General features: G+C 54.1%; 1 protein-coding gene across 5 annotated transcripts in view; it reads right to left on the bottom strand.

Moving 5' to 3' along the window:
- futsch overlaps positions 1–17031 on the bottom strand; it is a 55263-nt gene that overhangs the window by 3868 nt on the left and 34364 nt on the right. For 4 of the 5 annotated variants that reach the window (XM_033384851.1, XM_033384852.1, XM_033384853.1 and 1 more), the window contains exon 7: positions 39–16970. In XM_033384851.1, coding sequence (XP_033240742.1) covers positions 39–16970 — 16932 coding nt within the window. The remainder of the gene's footprint in view (positions 1–38; positions 16971–17031) is intronic. The other variant, XM_033384854.1, reaches the window with a different exon arrangement.

Here is a 17031-nt window from a genome sequence, read left to right as displayed (position 1 = left end):
GTAAGCGCTATCAAATATCACTTCCATCCATCACTTACCCAGCTCTTTGTCTTCCCAGGTCTGTTTTGCCTCCAAAAGGGCGTCGTAAACCTGACGGCTGGGCTCAGTGCCCGAGAAGACATAGTAGCGTGCACGGACGCGCTTAAAGAATTCCACGTGGGCGTAGTATGAGTTGCCGTTGTGGGGGACATAGGTTAGATCCACGTAAACTGGGGCCGGCTTCTTGCTGACCTTGTTCGGCGATTCGCTGCGCTTGCGGAGGTTCTTCTCGTTGTTAAGGCGCGTCTTGGTGGCGACCAGACGACGCTCCTTTTTAGGTGTGGTGCGGATATCGGAGCCGCCCTCGACGGGCAGTGGTGCGGGTGAGGGTAGTCCCAGTGGCTTGCCCCACTCTTCCAGGCGATCCTTGGGATCCTTGGGCAGGGTTCCAGAGCCGCCACTGGTGCTGCTGCTGTTCATTGTGGTCGTGGTTGTGTTTGTAGATGTGGTTACGGCTTCTCCATCTCCCTCCTTCTTTTCGTGTGATGATTTTTCTGTGGTTGTGGCTGTGGTTTTAGTCTGACTGTCTCCCACTGAACTGAAGCTGCTCTCGGCGATACGCAATCGCTGGACATCGCTGAGTGGGAACCGCTGGCGTTCTGCGGTGCTAGTGACAATCTGTTCGACCTCGTCGGCCTTTGACGGAGAGTAGGAGTACTTGGCGGTGACGGAAGACATTACCTCGGCGCCGCGCGCCTGCACATGCTCCTCGAGCGCCTTCTGGAAGTCTTTGTCCGCCTGGTCGAGGAATTTGTGTCCTGCCCAGGTCTGGCTGCTGCTCTCCACACTGTCCGACGATTGGCTATCGCCTGGCGCCCCAGCGGCTGCTCCCTGGATGGGTATCGGCTCGGTGCTGTTGGGCTTCACATCGAAGGTGTCTGGCAGCGCACCATAGAACGAGGTGGCCATGGGATCGGCCGTACGCGGCAGAAGAATCGAGCGGGCCGTCGAATGCTCCTCGCTGCCGTATTGCGGCGGAATGTCATCCTGGCTGTCGTCGGCATCCATGTCGGACCGCTTGCTCACGCCAGAGCTCGAGTGCTGCAGTTCATAGCTTGTGGCACTTCTGGGCGAACCGGGCAGTTCATCATCGTCCTCGCTACCTGGAGTGCTGGGACGGTAGCTGGCGCCCCGGAGCAGGGCCACCTCCTTGGGCAGGATCTGGTCGCGGTCGCTCTTCTCGCTCTCACTGGTGGTGCGGGTGGTGGTTACGACCACCTTCTCGCTGTCCGGCTCTGAGCTGTCCGTAGTCGTCACCGTCTTCTGCTCGGTGACTATCTCCTTGCCGTCAGAGGAGATCACCTTGGTGACCGTGGTGATTGTCGTAGTAATGATCTTTTCCGTGCTGCCGCTCAGCGCCGTGGTGCACTCGATGCCACGCAGCTCGTGCAGATCGGGTAGATCGGCTTCGACATCTCCCTGGTCTGCCTCCAGGGACATCTGCTTTAGATCGTCCTTGCTGACGCGCGGGAACGGCGACGTTGGCTTCGGGGACGACTCGGGCGTCTCAGTGTGAGACTCCCGTCCCAACGGTGTGGGTATGGACTGACTCTCAGAGGTGAGGCCGCCGGGACTCGATTTGCCGCTGATATCCTTGGGAGATAGGGGGCCCGAGGTTGAAGCGATGCTGCTGCCCACAACAGCTCCTCCTGAAGAGCCCGTCGGCTTTACGCTGGGACTAACGGGTGCCGTCGGCGGCGTCTTGCGGTCAACGGGGTCACTCTGCCCCTCTGCCTGGTCGATCTGCGTCAAAGTGATGGACTCTACCTTGGAGGCAGTCTTCGAGAAGGTGCTAGATTGCTGGGTGCTGGTTGTGCTACTGCTCTGCTGGTCGCTGGATTTCAGTAGAGTAGTTGTCTTGCTAGTGGTTGTCAAATCCTGAGATTTGCTAGAGTGCTGTTGCTCGTGGTGGTCCTCCTCCTGCTCCTCGAGTGTGTCAATCGACTCGACATCCCCGAAGGGCTTGTAGATGCTAGTCATCATGATGGTGGCAATGGACTTGGAGCGTCCCTCTTTCACGCTGGTCCGCTCCTCCTCTTCGTCGCCGTCAATGTCCTCTTCCTCTGGATCGCTGTGGGTCTGGCGACCATCGCTTGTGTGGCTTAGCACTGACTCGCGCCTCGATTCATCCGTGCCGACGAAAAGTGTCCTCTGGGAGGAGGTAGTGCTGCTGGTGGTGGCCTTCCTCAGGCACTCCTCCGCCGTCTTGGAAGCCTCGGCACTGAATGTTTCCTTGGCCGAGACGATCTTCTCCGTGGCCAGAAACTCGGCCACGGTCTCCTTGAGACTTTCATCTCTGGTGCAGCTGCTGCTGATTGCGCTGCTTTCGTGGGTCTCCTCCTTCGTTGCCTTGGACTGGGTCTTCTGGGCGCTGGTTGTCTGGATCTCGCTAACAATGGACTCTGAGGAACACTCTTCGGACTGGATGAGCAGCTCCTCCAGCATCGAAGAGGCTGTGGAGCTTGTCTTCTCCACCAGTTTGATAAGGCTCTCGCTCTCATTGTCCTCCTTGATACTGGTGCTGGTGTCCGCCTTCTCTGTGACCAGGCTGGAGAGAGACTCGCATCGGGAGCCATCTTCTACCTTCAAGCTGCTGCTGAGGGACTCGCTCGACTGGAGTGTGGCAGACTCCTCCTTTAGAAGCCTCTGGCTGGACTTGGACACGGACACCGATTCGCTGGACTTCTCCTCCTTCTTTTCCTCCTTGGTCTCGATTGTTGTTGAGATAATCGACGTCTCCTCGTCTTTGGCGCTTATGTGGCTACTGCTAGAGGGGGGACGCGAGGATTCGGTCTCCTTGACTTCCTTGTCGCTGATGTGACTTGCCACGGATTCGGGATGCGATGCCTCTTTGGTTTCTTCCTTGTCTCTCTGGTGGCTCTCACGCCTAGCCGGAGTTGGAGACTTCTCATCCACTGGTTCGGCTATGCTGCTGAGCTGTGAAGCAGGACGCGACGTCTCCTTCGATGCGACCTGAGACTTATCCTGATCCTGCTGGTGCTGCACCTCTTCCTCCTTCGCATGGCTCTTGTGACTTGCAACGGACTCGGGGCGTGAAGGAATTGAGTCCGTGGCTCCCTTTTGGCTGGCTGCAGATTCTGGACGGCTCTGGTCCTTACTGGCTGCTCTATCTGCTCCCTCCCGCAGCTGGGCCTTTTCGGACTGCTCGATTTTGTCCTTTTCTTCAATGGAGATGGGACCGGACTTCTGGTCGGGTGAGGACTTTTCGGATTCTATGTCCACCTTTATCACATTGATCTCCAGGGACTCTTTAGTGGGTGTGGAGGCTGTCTTAGGGCTTTTGTCGGACTCCTCCTCATCGGGATCAGCAGACTTTAACTTCTCCTCCAGCTCCTTCTCATCAAAGTCGGGTATGATGTCAGTAATGTCCTTGTCGGACTTCAACACCTTTGCCACGTCAGCCACGATCTTGAAGACCTCCTCCTCGCGCGGCGACAGCGGACGCACGGGCTGTGGTGGCAGCATCGCAGTCTTTTCGGTTGGTGGTGAGAACCTGTGCTCCTCATCCTCTTCCTTGATGTCGTGAAGGACGGGCTCATCGCGCTCACAGATGGTCACTGTGAACTCGGGCGATCCGACGGTGGTGATGTGCGTCTCTCGTAGCTCAGAGAAGCCACTGAGGTCTAGGCTGCCCTTGGCAGAAGCGTCCTCAACTTCGACGACACCTTCTGTGGTAGTTTTGGCGACCAGCTCGGTTATCGCCTTCTCTGAGACGTCAGTGACTTTTTTTGAGACCTCCGTGACTTTCTCTGAGACCTCTGTGAGCATTGCCCCAGCAGTCCCGACAGCAGCGTTGATCAAAGAGGTCACAGCACTCACTTTGGTGTCCACCACAGACTGTAGCTCTGTCAGCTGAGGGCTGCTCTCCTTGCTAACGTTGTCAACAGTCTCCACAACTGTACTCTCAATAGTCTTCACGCTGGTCGCGCTGTTCTGTTCCAACGTCTGCTCCACTAGTTTCTCATCCACTTCCACCTTGGTGTCCTTGAGATCCAACAAATCAATCAGCCCAGCGCTTCCTGGGTAACTTTCTGCTTGAGTGATATGCTTTTCTACTGTTTCAATGGTTTCTTCGAGGGCTTCCAGTAGTGGGGAAGCCTCATCCACAGGGCTTGAGGCCGTGTGCGCTGTAGCAGCGGCCTGGGAGAGCTCAGCGGGCTTGGACATTGCATTAGATCCACTGGAAGTATCCAGCTGGGCCTTCGAGAAGTCTCCATCGGCTACATCGACAGGACTAGACAGGGTCGGTAGCTTTCCTTTCACTTCGGTTGTGCTTTGGCTCAACTCAAGACCCAAGTCAGCGATGGATTTTGGGCCCTCTTCGATCGGGGACGAAGCTGTTTCTAAAGCCGACTCTGGCCGTGACGCGTCCCTTGAGGCAACGGCAGACGACTTCTCATCCTTAACGCTTTCGGTAGCCAATGCGGGTCGCGATACCTCCTTTGATAGAGCAGACGACTTGTCGTCGTTTTTTGTACTTTCCGGCTTAACGATTTCGGCTACCGATTCGCGCCGGGAAGCCTCTAGTGACTTGTCGTCTGTTGTACTTTCAGGCTTGGGGCTAGAAATCGTGGCACCATCGACGGCTGAGTCCGGTCGCGATGTTTCCTTAGAGACAGCGGTAGGAGATGCGCTACTCTTTTTACTCTCAGCCTGGGATTCACGACGCGATGCCTCCTTTGATTTGTCATCAGGTACGCTCTCGCGATTCTCAGCATCGTCTTTGACGCTCTCTACAACGGATTCTGGTCGAGACTCCTTAGATGAGGTTAACTTCGCACTTTCAGGCTTACTAGTTTCTGCGGTTGATTCGCGACGTGATAGTTCCCCTGACTTGACCCCATCACTACCGTCTTCTGCAGGAGATTCTGGCCGCTCCAAGTCCTTACAAAAAGGGGAACTGGGGGCTTCATCAACAGGACTCGATACAGTCTTCTCTATACCAACTTGAGCAAGCTCAGCGGGCTTCGGAGGGGCAGACTGTTGTGTTGGGGAGCTAGTTGCTGCGGGAGGAAAGTCTCCATGAGCAATGTCGACAGGACTAGATGCCGTTTGGACATTTCCCTGCAAATCAATGATCAAGGGCAGCACTGTTTTTTTAGCTTGTTCGAATTGTGCGAGATCCTTTGGTGCCTCCTCAATTGGAGATGATGCAGTTCCAGCAACCGAATCCGGTCGGGATGTTTCCTTTGAAGGAACTGGAGACGGTTCCTTTGACTTGTCCGCTATCAAGCTTTCTGGTTTCGTAGAGTCTTCTTTCAGACTTCCGGAGGCAGATGGTGGACGCGAGGGCTCCTTAGATTGGATGGGAGACTTATCTTCCTTAACACTCCCTCCTATGACACTTTCTGCAGGAGAATCTGGTCGCGGCGACACATGCTTAACGATAGAAGGAGATCTCGGCGCTTCATCAACAGGAGACGAGACAGTTTCTGCCATGGAAACTGTTGAGTGTTCTGCCGGTTGAGTGAGCGCGTCTGGTCCCGTTGAAGTGGGTGGAACAACATGTGAAAAGTCGCCCTGGGCAACGTCCACGGGGCTAGATTCTGTAGGAAGCTTGCCAGCCGCCTCCCCTTGCAGGCTTAGCGTTAGGTGAGCTTTTTTTATGAGATCGATTTCTGGAAACTCTTTTTGCGCTTCTTCAATTGGCGAAGAGACCGTTTCCCTAGGCGATACGGATGACTTTTTGGCCTTTTCGTGATCATCAGGAATACTTTCTGCAACAGATCCAGGCCTTGGTGAAGATTCCTTTGAAGAACCTGCAGACATCTCAACTGCTGATTGCTGTCTAGATGCCTCCTTCAACTCGTCCACTACAGTTTCTACCACTTCAGCGTCAGCTTTGACACTTTCCACAACCGATTCTGGTCGAGAAGCTTCCTTTGAGGCAAGTGGAGACTTCTCGTCCTTGGCGCTTCCTTCTTTTACGCTCTCTGCGATAGATTCACGACGGCTTACTGGTTTCTCGGTTTCATCTTTGACGCTCTCTGTTACGGATTCTGGTCGAGAAGCTTCCTTTGAGGCAAGTGGGGACTTCTCGTCCTTGGCGCTTCCTACTTTTACGCTCTCTACAACAGATTCACGACGGCCTTCTGGCTTGTCAGCTTCGTCCTTGACGCTTTCCACAACCGATTCTGGTCGAGAAGCTTCCTTTGAGGCAAGTGGAGACTTCTCGTCCTTGCCGCTTCCTTCCTTTAAGCTCTCTGCAACAGATTCGCGACGGCTGTCTGGCTTCTCAGTTTCATCCTTGACGCTTTCCACAACCGATTCTGGTCGAGAAGCTTCCTTCGAGGCAAGTGGAGACTTCTCGTCCTTGGCGCTTCCTGCTTTTACGCTTTCGGCGACAGATTCACGTCGGCTTTCGGTTTTTTCGGCTTCATCTTTGACGCTCTCTGCCACGGATACTGGTCGAGAAGCTTCCGTTGGGGCAAGTGGAGACTTTTCGTCCTTGGCACTTCCTGTTTTCACACTGTCTGCAACCGACTCACGCCGGCTTTCTGGCAGCTCACTTTCAGCTTTGACGCTTTCCACAACCGATTCTGGTCGAGAAGGATCCTTTGAGGCAAGTGGAGACTTCTCGTCCTTGCCGCTTCCTTCTTTTACGCTCTCTGCAACAGATTCTCGACGGCTTTCTGGCTTGTCAGCTTCGTCCTTGACGCTTTCCAAAACCGATTCTGGTCGAGAAGCTTCCTTTGAGGCCAGTGGAGACTTCTCGTCCTTGCCGCTTCCTTCCTTTACGCTCTCTGCGATAGATTCACGACGGCTTTCTGGCTTCTCAGTTTCATCCTTGACGCTTTCCACAACCGATTCTGGTCGAGAAGCTTCCTTTGAGGCAAGTGGAGACTTCTCGTCCTTGCCGCTTCCTTCCTTTACGCTCTCTGCGATAGATTCACGACGGCTTTCTGGCTTCTCAGTTTCATCCTTGACGCTTTCCACAACCGATTCTGGTCGAGAAGCTTCCTTTGAGGCAAGTGGAGACTTCTCGTCTTTGGCGCTTCCTGCTTTTACGCTTTCGGCGACAGATTCACGTCGGCTTTCGGTTTTTTCGGCTTCATCTTTGACACTCTCTGCCACGGATACCGGTCGAGAAGCTTCCGTTGGGGCAAGTGGAGACTTTTCATCCTTGGCACTTCTTGTTTTCACACTGTCTGCAACCGACTCACGCCGGCTTTCTGGCTGCTCACTTTCAGCTTTGACGCTTTCCACAACCGATTCTGGTCGAGAAGCTTCCTTTGAGGCAAGTGGAGACTTCTCGTCCTTGCCGCTTCCTTCCTTTACGCTCTCTGCGATAGATTCACGACGGCTTTCTGGCTTCTCAGTTTCATCCTTGACGCTTTCCACAACCGATTCTGGTCGAGAAGCTTCCTTTGAGGCAAGTTGAGACTTCTCGTCCTTGGCGCTTCCTGCTTTTACGCTTTCGGCGATAGATTCACGTCGGCTTTCGGTTTTGTCGGGCTCATCTTTGACGCTCTCTGCCACGGATACTGGTCGAGAAGCTTCCGTTGAGGCCAGTGGAGACTTTTCGTCCTTGGCACTTCCTGTTTTCACACTGTCTGCAACCGACTCACGCCGGCTTTCTGGCTGCTCACTTTCAGCTTTGACGCTTTCCACAACCGATTCTGGTCGAGAAGCTTCCTTTGAGGCAAGTTGAGACTTCTCGTCCTTGGCGCTTCCTGCTTTTACGCTTTCGGCGATAGATTCACGTCGGCTTTCGGTTTTGTCGGGCTCATCTTTGACGCTCTCTGCTACGGATTCTGGTCGAGAAGCTTCCTTGGAGGCAAGCGGAGACTTTGCGTCCTTGGAACTTTCTGCCTTCACGCCCTCTGCAACCGACTCACGACGGCTTTCTGGCTCTGCAGCTTCAGCTTTAGCGCTCTCCACAACAGATTCTGGTTGAGAAGATTCCTTTGAGGCAAGTGGAGACTTCTCGTCCTTGACGATTGCTGCCTTTAAGCTCTCTGCGATAGATTCACGACGGCTTTCTGTTTTTTCGGATTCATCTTTGACGCTTTCTGCTACGGATTCTGGTCGAGAGGCTTCCTTGGAGGCAAGTGGAGACTTTTCGTCCTTGACACTTCCTGCTTTAACACTGTCTGCAGCCGACTCACGACGGCTTTCCGGCTTCTCAGTTACATCTTTGACGCTCTCTGCTACGGATTCTGGTCGAGAAGCTTCTATTGAGGCAAGTGGGGACTTCTCGTCCTTGGTGCTTCCTAGTTTTACGCTCTCTGCAACAGATTCGCGACGGCTCTCTGGCTTGTCAGCTTTGTCCTGGACCGATTCTGGTCGAGAAGCTTCCTTTGAGGAAAGTGGAGACTTCTCGTCCTTGGCGCTTGCTGCCTTTAAGCTCTCTGCGACAGATTCACGACGGCTTTCTGTTTTCTTTGCTTCATCTTTGACGCTCTCTGCTACGGATTCTGGTCGAGAAGCGTCCTTTGAGGCAAGTGGAGACTTCTCGTCCTTGGCGCTTCCTGTTTTCACACTGTCTGCAACAGATTCACGACGGCTTTCTGGTTTCTCGATTTCATCTTTGACGCTCTCTGCCACGGATTCTGGTCGAGATGCTTCCTTCGCGGCAAGTGGAGATTTCTCGTCCTTCGCACTTCCTGCCTTTACACTGTCTGCAACAGATTCACGACGGCTTTCTGCTTTTTCGGTTTCATCTTTTAAACTCTCTGCTACGGATTCTGGTCGAGAAGCTTCCTTTGAGGCAAGTGGAGACTTCTCGTCCTTGGCACTTCGTGCCTTCACGCTTTCTGCAACCGACTCACGCCGGCTTTCTGGCTTCTCAGTTTCGCCTTTGGGGCTCTCTGCTGCGGATTCTGGTCGAGAAGCTTCCTGTGAGGCATTTGGAGACTTCTCGTCCTTGGTGCTTCCTAGTTTCACGCTCTCTGCAACTGATTCACGACGGCTCTCTGGCTTGTCAGCTTTGTCCTGGACCGATTCTGGCCGAGAAGCTTCCTTTGAGGAAAGTGGAGACTTCTCGTCCTTGGCGCTTGCTGCCTTTAAGCTCTCTGCGACAGATTCACGACGGCTTTCTGTTTTCTTTGCTTCATCTATGACGCTCTCTGCTACGGATTCTGGTCGAGAAGTTTCCTTTGAGGCAAGTGGAGACTTCTCGTCCTTGGCGCTTCCTGCTTTTACGCTTTCGGCGATAGATTCACGACGGCTTTCGAGTTTCTCCGCTTCATCTATGACGCTCTCTGCCACGGATACTGGTCGAGAAGCTTCCTTTGAGGCAAGTGGAGATTTTTCGTCCTTGGCACTTCCTGCCTTTACACTGTCTGCAACAGATTCACGACGGCTTACTGGTTTCTCGGTTTCATCTTTGACGCTCTCTGCCACAGATTCTGGTCGAGAAGCTTCCTTTGATGCATTTGGAGACTTCTCGTCTTTGGTGCTTCCTAGTTTCACGGTCTCTGCAACTGATTCACGACGACTCTCTGGCTTGTCAGCTTTGTCCTGTACCGATTCTGGCCGAGAAGCTTCCTTTGAGGAAAGTGGAGACTTCTCGTCCTTGGCGCTTGCTGCCTTTAAGCTCTCTGCGACAGATTCACGACGGCTTTCTGTTTTCTTTGCTTCATCTTTGACGCTCTCTGCTACGGATTCTGGTCGAGAAGGTTCTTTTGAGGCAAGTGGATCCACTTCGTCCTTGGCACTTCCTACTTTTGTGCTCTCGGCGTTAGATTCACGACGGATTTCTGGTTTCTCGGTTTCATCTTTGACGCTCTCTGCCACGGATTCTGGTCGAGAAGCTTCCTTTGAGGCAAGTGGAGATTTTTCGTCCTTGGCACTTCCTGCCTTTACACTGTCTGCAACAGATTCACGACGGCTTACTGGTTTCTCGGTTTCATCTTTGACGCTCTCTGCCACAGACTCTGGTCGAGAAGCTTCCTTGGAGGCAAGTGGAGCCACTTCGTCCTTGGCACTTCCTACTTTTGCGCTCTCAGCGTTAGATTCACGACGGATTTCTGGTTTCTCGGTTTCATCTTTGACGCTGTCTGCCACGGATTCTGGTCGAGAAGCTTCCTTTGAGGCAAGTGGAGACTTCTCGTCCCTCGCACTTCCTGCCTTTACACTGTCTGCAACAGATTCACGACGGCTTTCTGCTTTTTCGGTTTCATCTTTTACACTCTCTGCTACGGATTCTGGTCGAGAAGCTTCCTTTGAGGCAAGTGGAGACTTCTCGTCCTTGGCACTTCCTGCCTTCACGCTTTCTGCAACCGACTCACGCCGGCTTTCTAGCTTCTCAGTTTCATCTTTGACGCTTTCCACGACCGACTGTGGACGAGAAGCTTCCTTTGAGGCAAGTGGAGACTTTTCGTCCTTTTCACTTCCTGGCTTTACACTGTCTGCAACAGATTCACGACGGCTTTCTGGTTTCTCGATTTCATCTTTTACGCTCTCTGCAACGGATTCTGGTCGAGAAGCTTCCTTGGAGGCAAGTGGAGATTTTTCGTCCTTGGCGCTTGCTGCCTTCACGCTCTCTGCAACCGACTCACGCCTGCTTTCTGGCTTCTCGGCTTCATCTTTGACGCTTTCCACGACCGATTCTGGTCGAGAAGCTTCCTTTGAGGCAAGTGGAGACTTCTCGTCCTTGGCACTGCCTGCCTTTACACTGTCTGCAACAGATTCACGACGGCTTTCTGCTTTTTCGGTTTCATCTTTTAAACTCTCTGCTACGGATTCTGGTCGAGAAGCTTCCTTTGAGGCAAGTGGAGACTTTTCGTCCTTGGCCCTGCCTGCCTTTACACTGTCTGCAACAGATTCACGATGGCTTTCTGGCTTCTTGATTTCATCTTTGATGCTCTCTGCCGCGGATTCTGGTCGAGAAGCTTCCTTGGAAGCAAGTGGAGATTTTTCGTCCTTGGCGCTTTCTGCCTTCACGCTCTCTGCAACCGACTCACGCCGGCTTTCTGGTTTCTCGGTTTCATCTTTGACGCTTTCCACGACCGACTCTGGTCGAGAAGCTTCCTTTGAGGCAACTGGAGACTTTTCGTCCTTGGCACTGCCTGCCTTCACACCGTCTTCAACAGATTGACGCCCGCTTTCTGGTTTCTCGATTTCATCTTTGACGCTCTCTGCAACGGATTCTGGTCGAGAAGCTTCCTTGGAAGCAAGTGGAGATTTTTCGTCCTTGGCACTTTCTGCCTTTACACTGTCTGCAACAGATACACGACGGCTTTCTGGTTTCTCGATTTCATCTTTGACGCTCTCTGCCACGGATTCTGGTCGAGAAGCTTCCTTTGAGGCAAGTGGAGACTTCTCGTCCTTGGCACTTCCTGCCTTCACGCTCTCTGCAACCGACTCACGCCGGCTTTCTGGCTTCTCGGCTTCATCTTTGACGCTTTCCACGACCGATTCTGGTCGAGAAGCTTCCTTTGAGGCAAGTGGAGACTTCTCGTCCTTGGCACTTCCTGCCTTTACACTGTCTGCAACAGATTCACGACGGCTTTCTGGTTTCTCGATTTCATCTTTGACGCTCTCTGCCACGGATTCTGGTCGAGATGCTTCCTTCGAGGCAAGTGGAGATTTTTCGTCCTTGGCACTTTCTGCCTTTACACTGTCTGCAACAGAATCACGACGGCTTTCTGCTTTTTCGGTTTCATCTTTTACGCTCTCTGCTACGGATTCTGGTCGAGAAGCTTCCTTTGAGGCAAGTGGAGACTTCTCGTCCTTCGCACTTCCTGCCTTTACACTGTCTGCAACAGATTCACGACGGCTTTCTGCTTTTTCGGTTTCATCTTTTAAACTCTCTGCTACGGATTCTGGTCGAGAAGCTTCCTTTGAGGCAAGTGGAGACTTCTCGTCCTTGGCACTTCCTGCCTTCACGCTTTCTGCAACCGACTCACGCCGGCTTTCTGGCTTCTCAGTTTCATCTTTGACGCTTTCCACGACCGACTGTGGACGAGAAGCTTCCTTTGAGGCAAGTGGAGACTTTTCGTCCTTTTCACTTCCTGCCTTTACACTGTCTGCAACAGATTCACGACGGCTTTCTGGTTTCTCGATTTCATCTTTTACGCTCTCTGCAACGGATTCTGGTCGAGAAGCTTCCTTGGAGGCAAGTGGAGATTTTTCGTCCCTGGCGCTTGCTGCCTTCACGCTCTCTGCAACCGACTCACGCCTGCTTTCTGGCTTCTCAGTTTCATCTTTGACGCTCTCTGCTACGGATTCTGGTCGAGAAGCTTCCTTTGAGGCAAGTGGAGACTTTTCGTCCTTGGCACTGCCTGCCTTTACACTGTCTGCAACAGATTCACGATGGCTTTCTGGCTTCTTGATTTCATCTTTGATGCTCTCTGCCACGGATTCTGGTCGAGAAGCTTCCTTGGAAGCAAGTGGAGATTTTTCGTCCTTGGCGCTTTCTGCCTTCACGCTCTCTGCAACCGATTCACGCCGGCTTTCTGATTTCTCGGTTTCATCTTTTAAACTCTCTGCTACGGATTCTGGTCGAGAAGCTTCCTTTGAGGCAACTGGAGACTTTTCGTCCTTGGCACTTCCTGCCTTCACACCGTCTTCAACAGATTGACGCCCGCTTTCTGGTTTCTCGATTTCATCTTTGACGCTCTCTGCAACGGATTCTGGTCGAGAAGCTTCCTTGGAAGCAAGTGGAGATTTTTCGTCCTTGGCGCTTTCTGCCTTCACGCTCTCTGCAACCGACTCACGCCGGCTTTCTGGTTTCTCGGTTTCATCTTTGACGCCTTCCACGACCGACTCTGGTCGAGAAGCTTCCTTTGAGGCAACTGGAGACTTTTCGTCCTTGGCATCGCCTGCCTTCACACCGTCTTCAACAGATTCACGCCCGCTTTCTGGTTTCTCGATTTCATCTTTGACGCTCTCTGCAACGGATTCTGGTCGAGAAGCTTCCTTGGAAGCAAGTGGAGATTTTTCGTCCTTGACACTTGCTGCCTTCACGCTCTCTGCAACTGACTCACGCCGGCTTTCTGGCTTCTCAGTTTCATTTTTGACGCTCTCTGCTGCGGATTCTGGTCGAGAAGCTTCCTTGGAGGCAAGTGGAGATTTCTCGTCCCCTGCGCTTCCTGCTTTTACGCTTTCCGCAACCGACTCTCGGCGGCTTCCTAGCTTCTCAGTTACATCTTTGACGCTCTCTGCCACGGATTCTGGTCGAGAAGCTTCCTTTGAGGCAGGTGGAGACTTCTCGTCCCCTGCGCTTCCTGCTTTCACGCTTTCCGCAACCGATTCTCGACGGCTTCCTGGCTTCTCAGTTTCATCTTTGACGCTGTCTGCCACAGATTCTGGTCGAGAAGCTTCCTTGCTTCCTGCCTTTAAGCTTTCTGCGATCGATTCACGATGGCTTGCGAGATTTTCGGCTTCGTCTTTGATACTTGCTGCCGCAGAAACTGGCCGGGAGGCTTCCTTAGATGTAATTGAAGATTTCATATCCGTTACGCTCTCCCTGCGAGATGGTTCTTGTTCCTGTTTTGAAGCATCAGCTTCCCCCGCTTCTTTTTTGGAAAGGCGTGGTTTTTCTTGCTGCTTCTCGATCTTTACTTCCACTTCAACCGCTTCCTCAATGGTGGCAGGACTCTCCATGGAGATAGTGTCCTCGCGGTCCTTGGCCTTTGGCGATGGTGCGGTTGCAGGTCCAGTCATATGAGCAGGGAGCTCGTCTTCGGAAGTAATGTCACTGGTTTCCTTTTCTTCTGGGGTGCTCGCTGACTTCTTAGCCTCTTTCTCAGTGATGATCGTTGCCTCTAAATTCGTTTCGTGCTCATGGCTCTCTTGGGCTGTGACCACCACTGTATCCACTTTCTCCTCCACCTCCTTATGGGTAATTTCCTCCGCTTGTTTCTCCACGACGGCAGCTGTTGGGGTTGTGGGCTTGACTGCTTCTTGGGCAGCCCCTACATCTTTGTTAGCTTCCTGTAAATCTTCAACCTCGACTTCAGACTCCTTGGTTTCTTTTTCGTCGTCGGTTTCCTTTTCTTCCTTGGCGGACTCCTCCTTGTGCGAAATGCTTTTGGCGCCTATATCCTGGCTGTCCTTCTCGTACAGGCCCAGATCGGCCTCCTCATGGACGGGCAGGTCGGCAACCTCATCGGGTGTCTTGATTACATCCCTCATTAGGTTCTGTTGCGCTTCAAAGGTCATCTTCATGGGCAGAACTCGATCTCCCGATTCGGGAAGCTCGGCAGCCTGGACTATGTTTTTCGCATCCTTGGGCGCCACCGCGGCGGCGATTGCAGCGGTCGAGGCAGCTGTGCCTGGAGCTGTATCGGGCAATATTACTCTGGCCACAACGATTGCTTCCACTTCTTTGGTTTCCTCTTTAACGTACTTCTCCTCGATGACCAGGTCCTCCTTTATCTGGTCCAGCGGAATGCGCTCGTCCTCGGGTAGAGTAGGGGCTGTGGTTGCACCTGACTCGATGGTGGCGGAGAACTTCTCCTCTGGAAGACTTTCCTGCAGATTAATTGGCAGGGCTTCGGGCGCCTCCAAGGGTTCGTCCTTGGTGTCCGAAGTCTTTTTGCTGATTTTTTCCTCGGGTGTCGGCGAGGATAGCTCCTCCTCGGGCTTCGCCAGTTGCTCCTCGGTACGCGACTTGACAATGTCCTTGGCCGAGGCGATAATCTCCTGCAGCTCGGCCTTGATCTCCCCCTCTGTGGTCAGATCCTCGTGTCTCCCTGATACGACTGCGGCGGCACCACTGCCTTCCAGCCGGGCCTTGCGTTCGGCGGCTTCCACCTTCGCAATGGCGGCCTCGATCTCCTCCTCCGCGCTCTTCTTGCGCTTCTTCTCGGACTCTTGGGAGTCGCGCTGATGTTTCTGGATCTCCTCCTCCTTTGTAATGCTGCTCTCTTGCTCGATGATCGAGTCCTCAGTGTACTGCTCCACCTCTTCCTTCTCGATGATCAGGTACTCCTCCTCCTCTTCGGCCTCAGTAGTGCTGTCCTGCTTGGCCATTTCCCGCAGCTCGGCCTTGATTAGCTGCTGGCGCTTCATCTCGTCCCGGCTAAAAACCGCCTCGATCTCGCGCACCACCTCCTGCTCCTCCTTAAGGTCATCCAGCTCGCGCTGCTTCTCTGCATCGAGCTCCTGGGAGGCGGACAGCTCTTGCAGCTTCTTGGCAGCTGTCGCATCGTCGGCCGATGGCGTCGATACGAGACTCGAATCCGTGGTGCCACCTTTGTCAAGACGCGCCTTTTTCAGGTCCGCTGCTTTCGGCTTGGCCTGCTTGATAGGACTGCCTGGTGCCGGTGCCCGCTTCGAGGGAGACACCCCACGGGGTCGCCTCGAGATTGGCTTCCGTTGAGCCGAAGCTTGCGCCGTCGCCTTGGAATCTGCTTGACTCTGCTGCGTCTTCCTCTCAGTGGTAGCGGTGGCTGGGGCAGTGGTGGTGCTGCTGCTGGTGGCACGCCGCGTGGTGGCACTGATGGTTGTCTGACGTCCGGCGGCCGCCGCTGCTGCCTGCTGTTTGGACTCCAGCACCTTGCGATTATTGGCCTCCTTGGCGCTCTTGGCCGGGGTGCTACTGGGGCTAGACTTGGTGGCCGGGCGGGCCATCGCCTTGTACTTGCCATCCCGCGAGGCGTTCGAACGGTACGCGGGCGTGGCCGTGGGTGAACTCTTCTTCTCCTCGCGCTTCACCAGCTTCCGGTCCATGGACTTGGGTGGCTTCGTGTCGATCCTGGAGCGCACCACGGGCTTTACTTCGGCACGTGGTTTGTCCGGTTTGCCCTTAGCTGCCTTTCCTGTTGCTTGCTTGCTGGTAGATGTGGCATCTGCAGGACTTGCCGTTACCCCCTCCACGGCCACGGCATCGACGGCATCCTTGGACGGTGCTGCTGCTGGCGTCTCCACTTTCTTTTCCTCATCCTTGTTGTCCAGCTCGGGCTTCTCCTGCTCCCCAGTCTCCGCAGGCTCCGCATCGGCCTCGGCATCGGCTGGCTCGGAGTCTGCAGGCGCTGCCTCATCTCCAGTGTCTGCTCCTGGTTCCACCTCCGGCTCAACATCCGTGTCCATGGAGTCTGCCTTGGTGCGGACTATCGAGGCAGCAGCAGTGGCAGAAGCAGCCGCCGCTGCAGCTGCAGCTGCTGCCTTTGCAGCCTCCTCCTTGGCCTTGTTGTCCTGCTGCTGGTGCTGCGGCTGGTGATGCTGGCCGGCAACGGCGGCACTGGCGACTGGTCCAAACTTGGAAATAGGCTTATAGCTGGCGCTGGGTGGCGCTGGCGTAGCCTCGATGGCAGACTTGAGGCTCTTGCGAGTGCTGGCGACAGTCTGTATGGCCGGAGCAATGGACTTGGCCGTGCACGTGGAGTGCTTCATGAACTCGAGATGCTTGAGCTTCTCGAGGCCTTCTTGGATCTTAAAGTCAGGCGTACTGCCAGGGAACAGGATGCGAGTGATGGTGTCGTCCGGGTTGGCGGGCTGCCACACGAGCAGGGCGCAAATGGAGACGAGATTTTGCAGCGGGAAGTTGAAGTCCTTGGAATCGCGGGCGGAGAACAATCGCTGATCGCCGGCATTCCACTTCTGCATGAACTCCTTCACCTCCTTGGAGTCACGGGCCGGACTGATCACATACATGTCCAGTGTGCCGTGGCCCACCTTGTGATACAGGTTGATCGGCTCCTGGTTGCGGTAGCAGCTCTGCGGCTTCAGATCCAGCGACTTCAGGTCACTCACGATGCCATGGCCCCGCTCGAACAGGTCGATCAGCAACGGATTGCGATCCTTGTCACCATCGGGACTAGGCAGTCCCTTGCGGTCAGGTACATTACCGAAGAAGTGGCCGATCTGGGGGTAGACGTGCGAGTCCCGCTTCCGGGAGACCACTGCCCCAAGGCCCTGCACATTGCTGTTGTTCAGGCGCGTCATAAGCACAGCGTCCAGTCGGTCCAGGTGGCGGGCAAAATCCCAAAAGCATGCCTTACGATTGAAGCCGCCATCCACTGTAATGATAGGGCAAGAAAAAGCTCAGCTTGGGGGCGCATTATCTTGAAGGGCTTTAAT

Source organism: Drosophila pseudoobscura, chromosome X (genome assembly GCF_009870125.1).
Source record: "Drosophila pseudoobscura strain MV-25-SWS-2005 chromosome X, UCI_Dpse_MV25, whole genome shotgun sequence".
Taxonomy (NCBI): Eukaryota; Metazoa; Arthropoda; class Insecta; order Diptera; family Drosophilidae; genus Drosophila; species Drosophila pseudoobscura.
The sequence above is the reverse complement of the archived record's forward strand: the minus strand, read 5'-3'. Positions and strand labels throughout refer to the sequence as shown.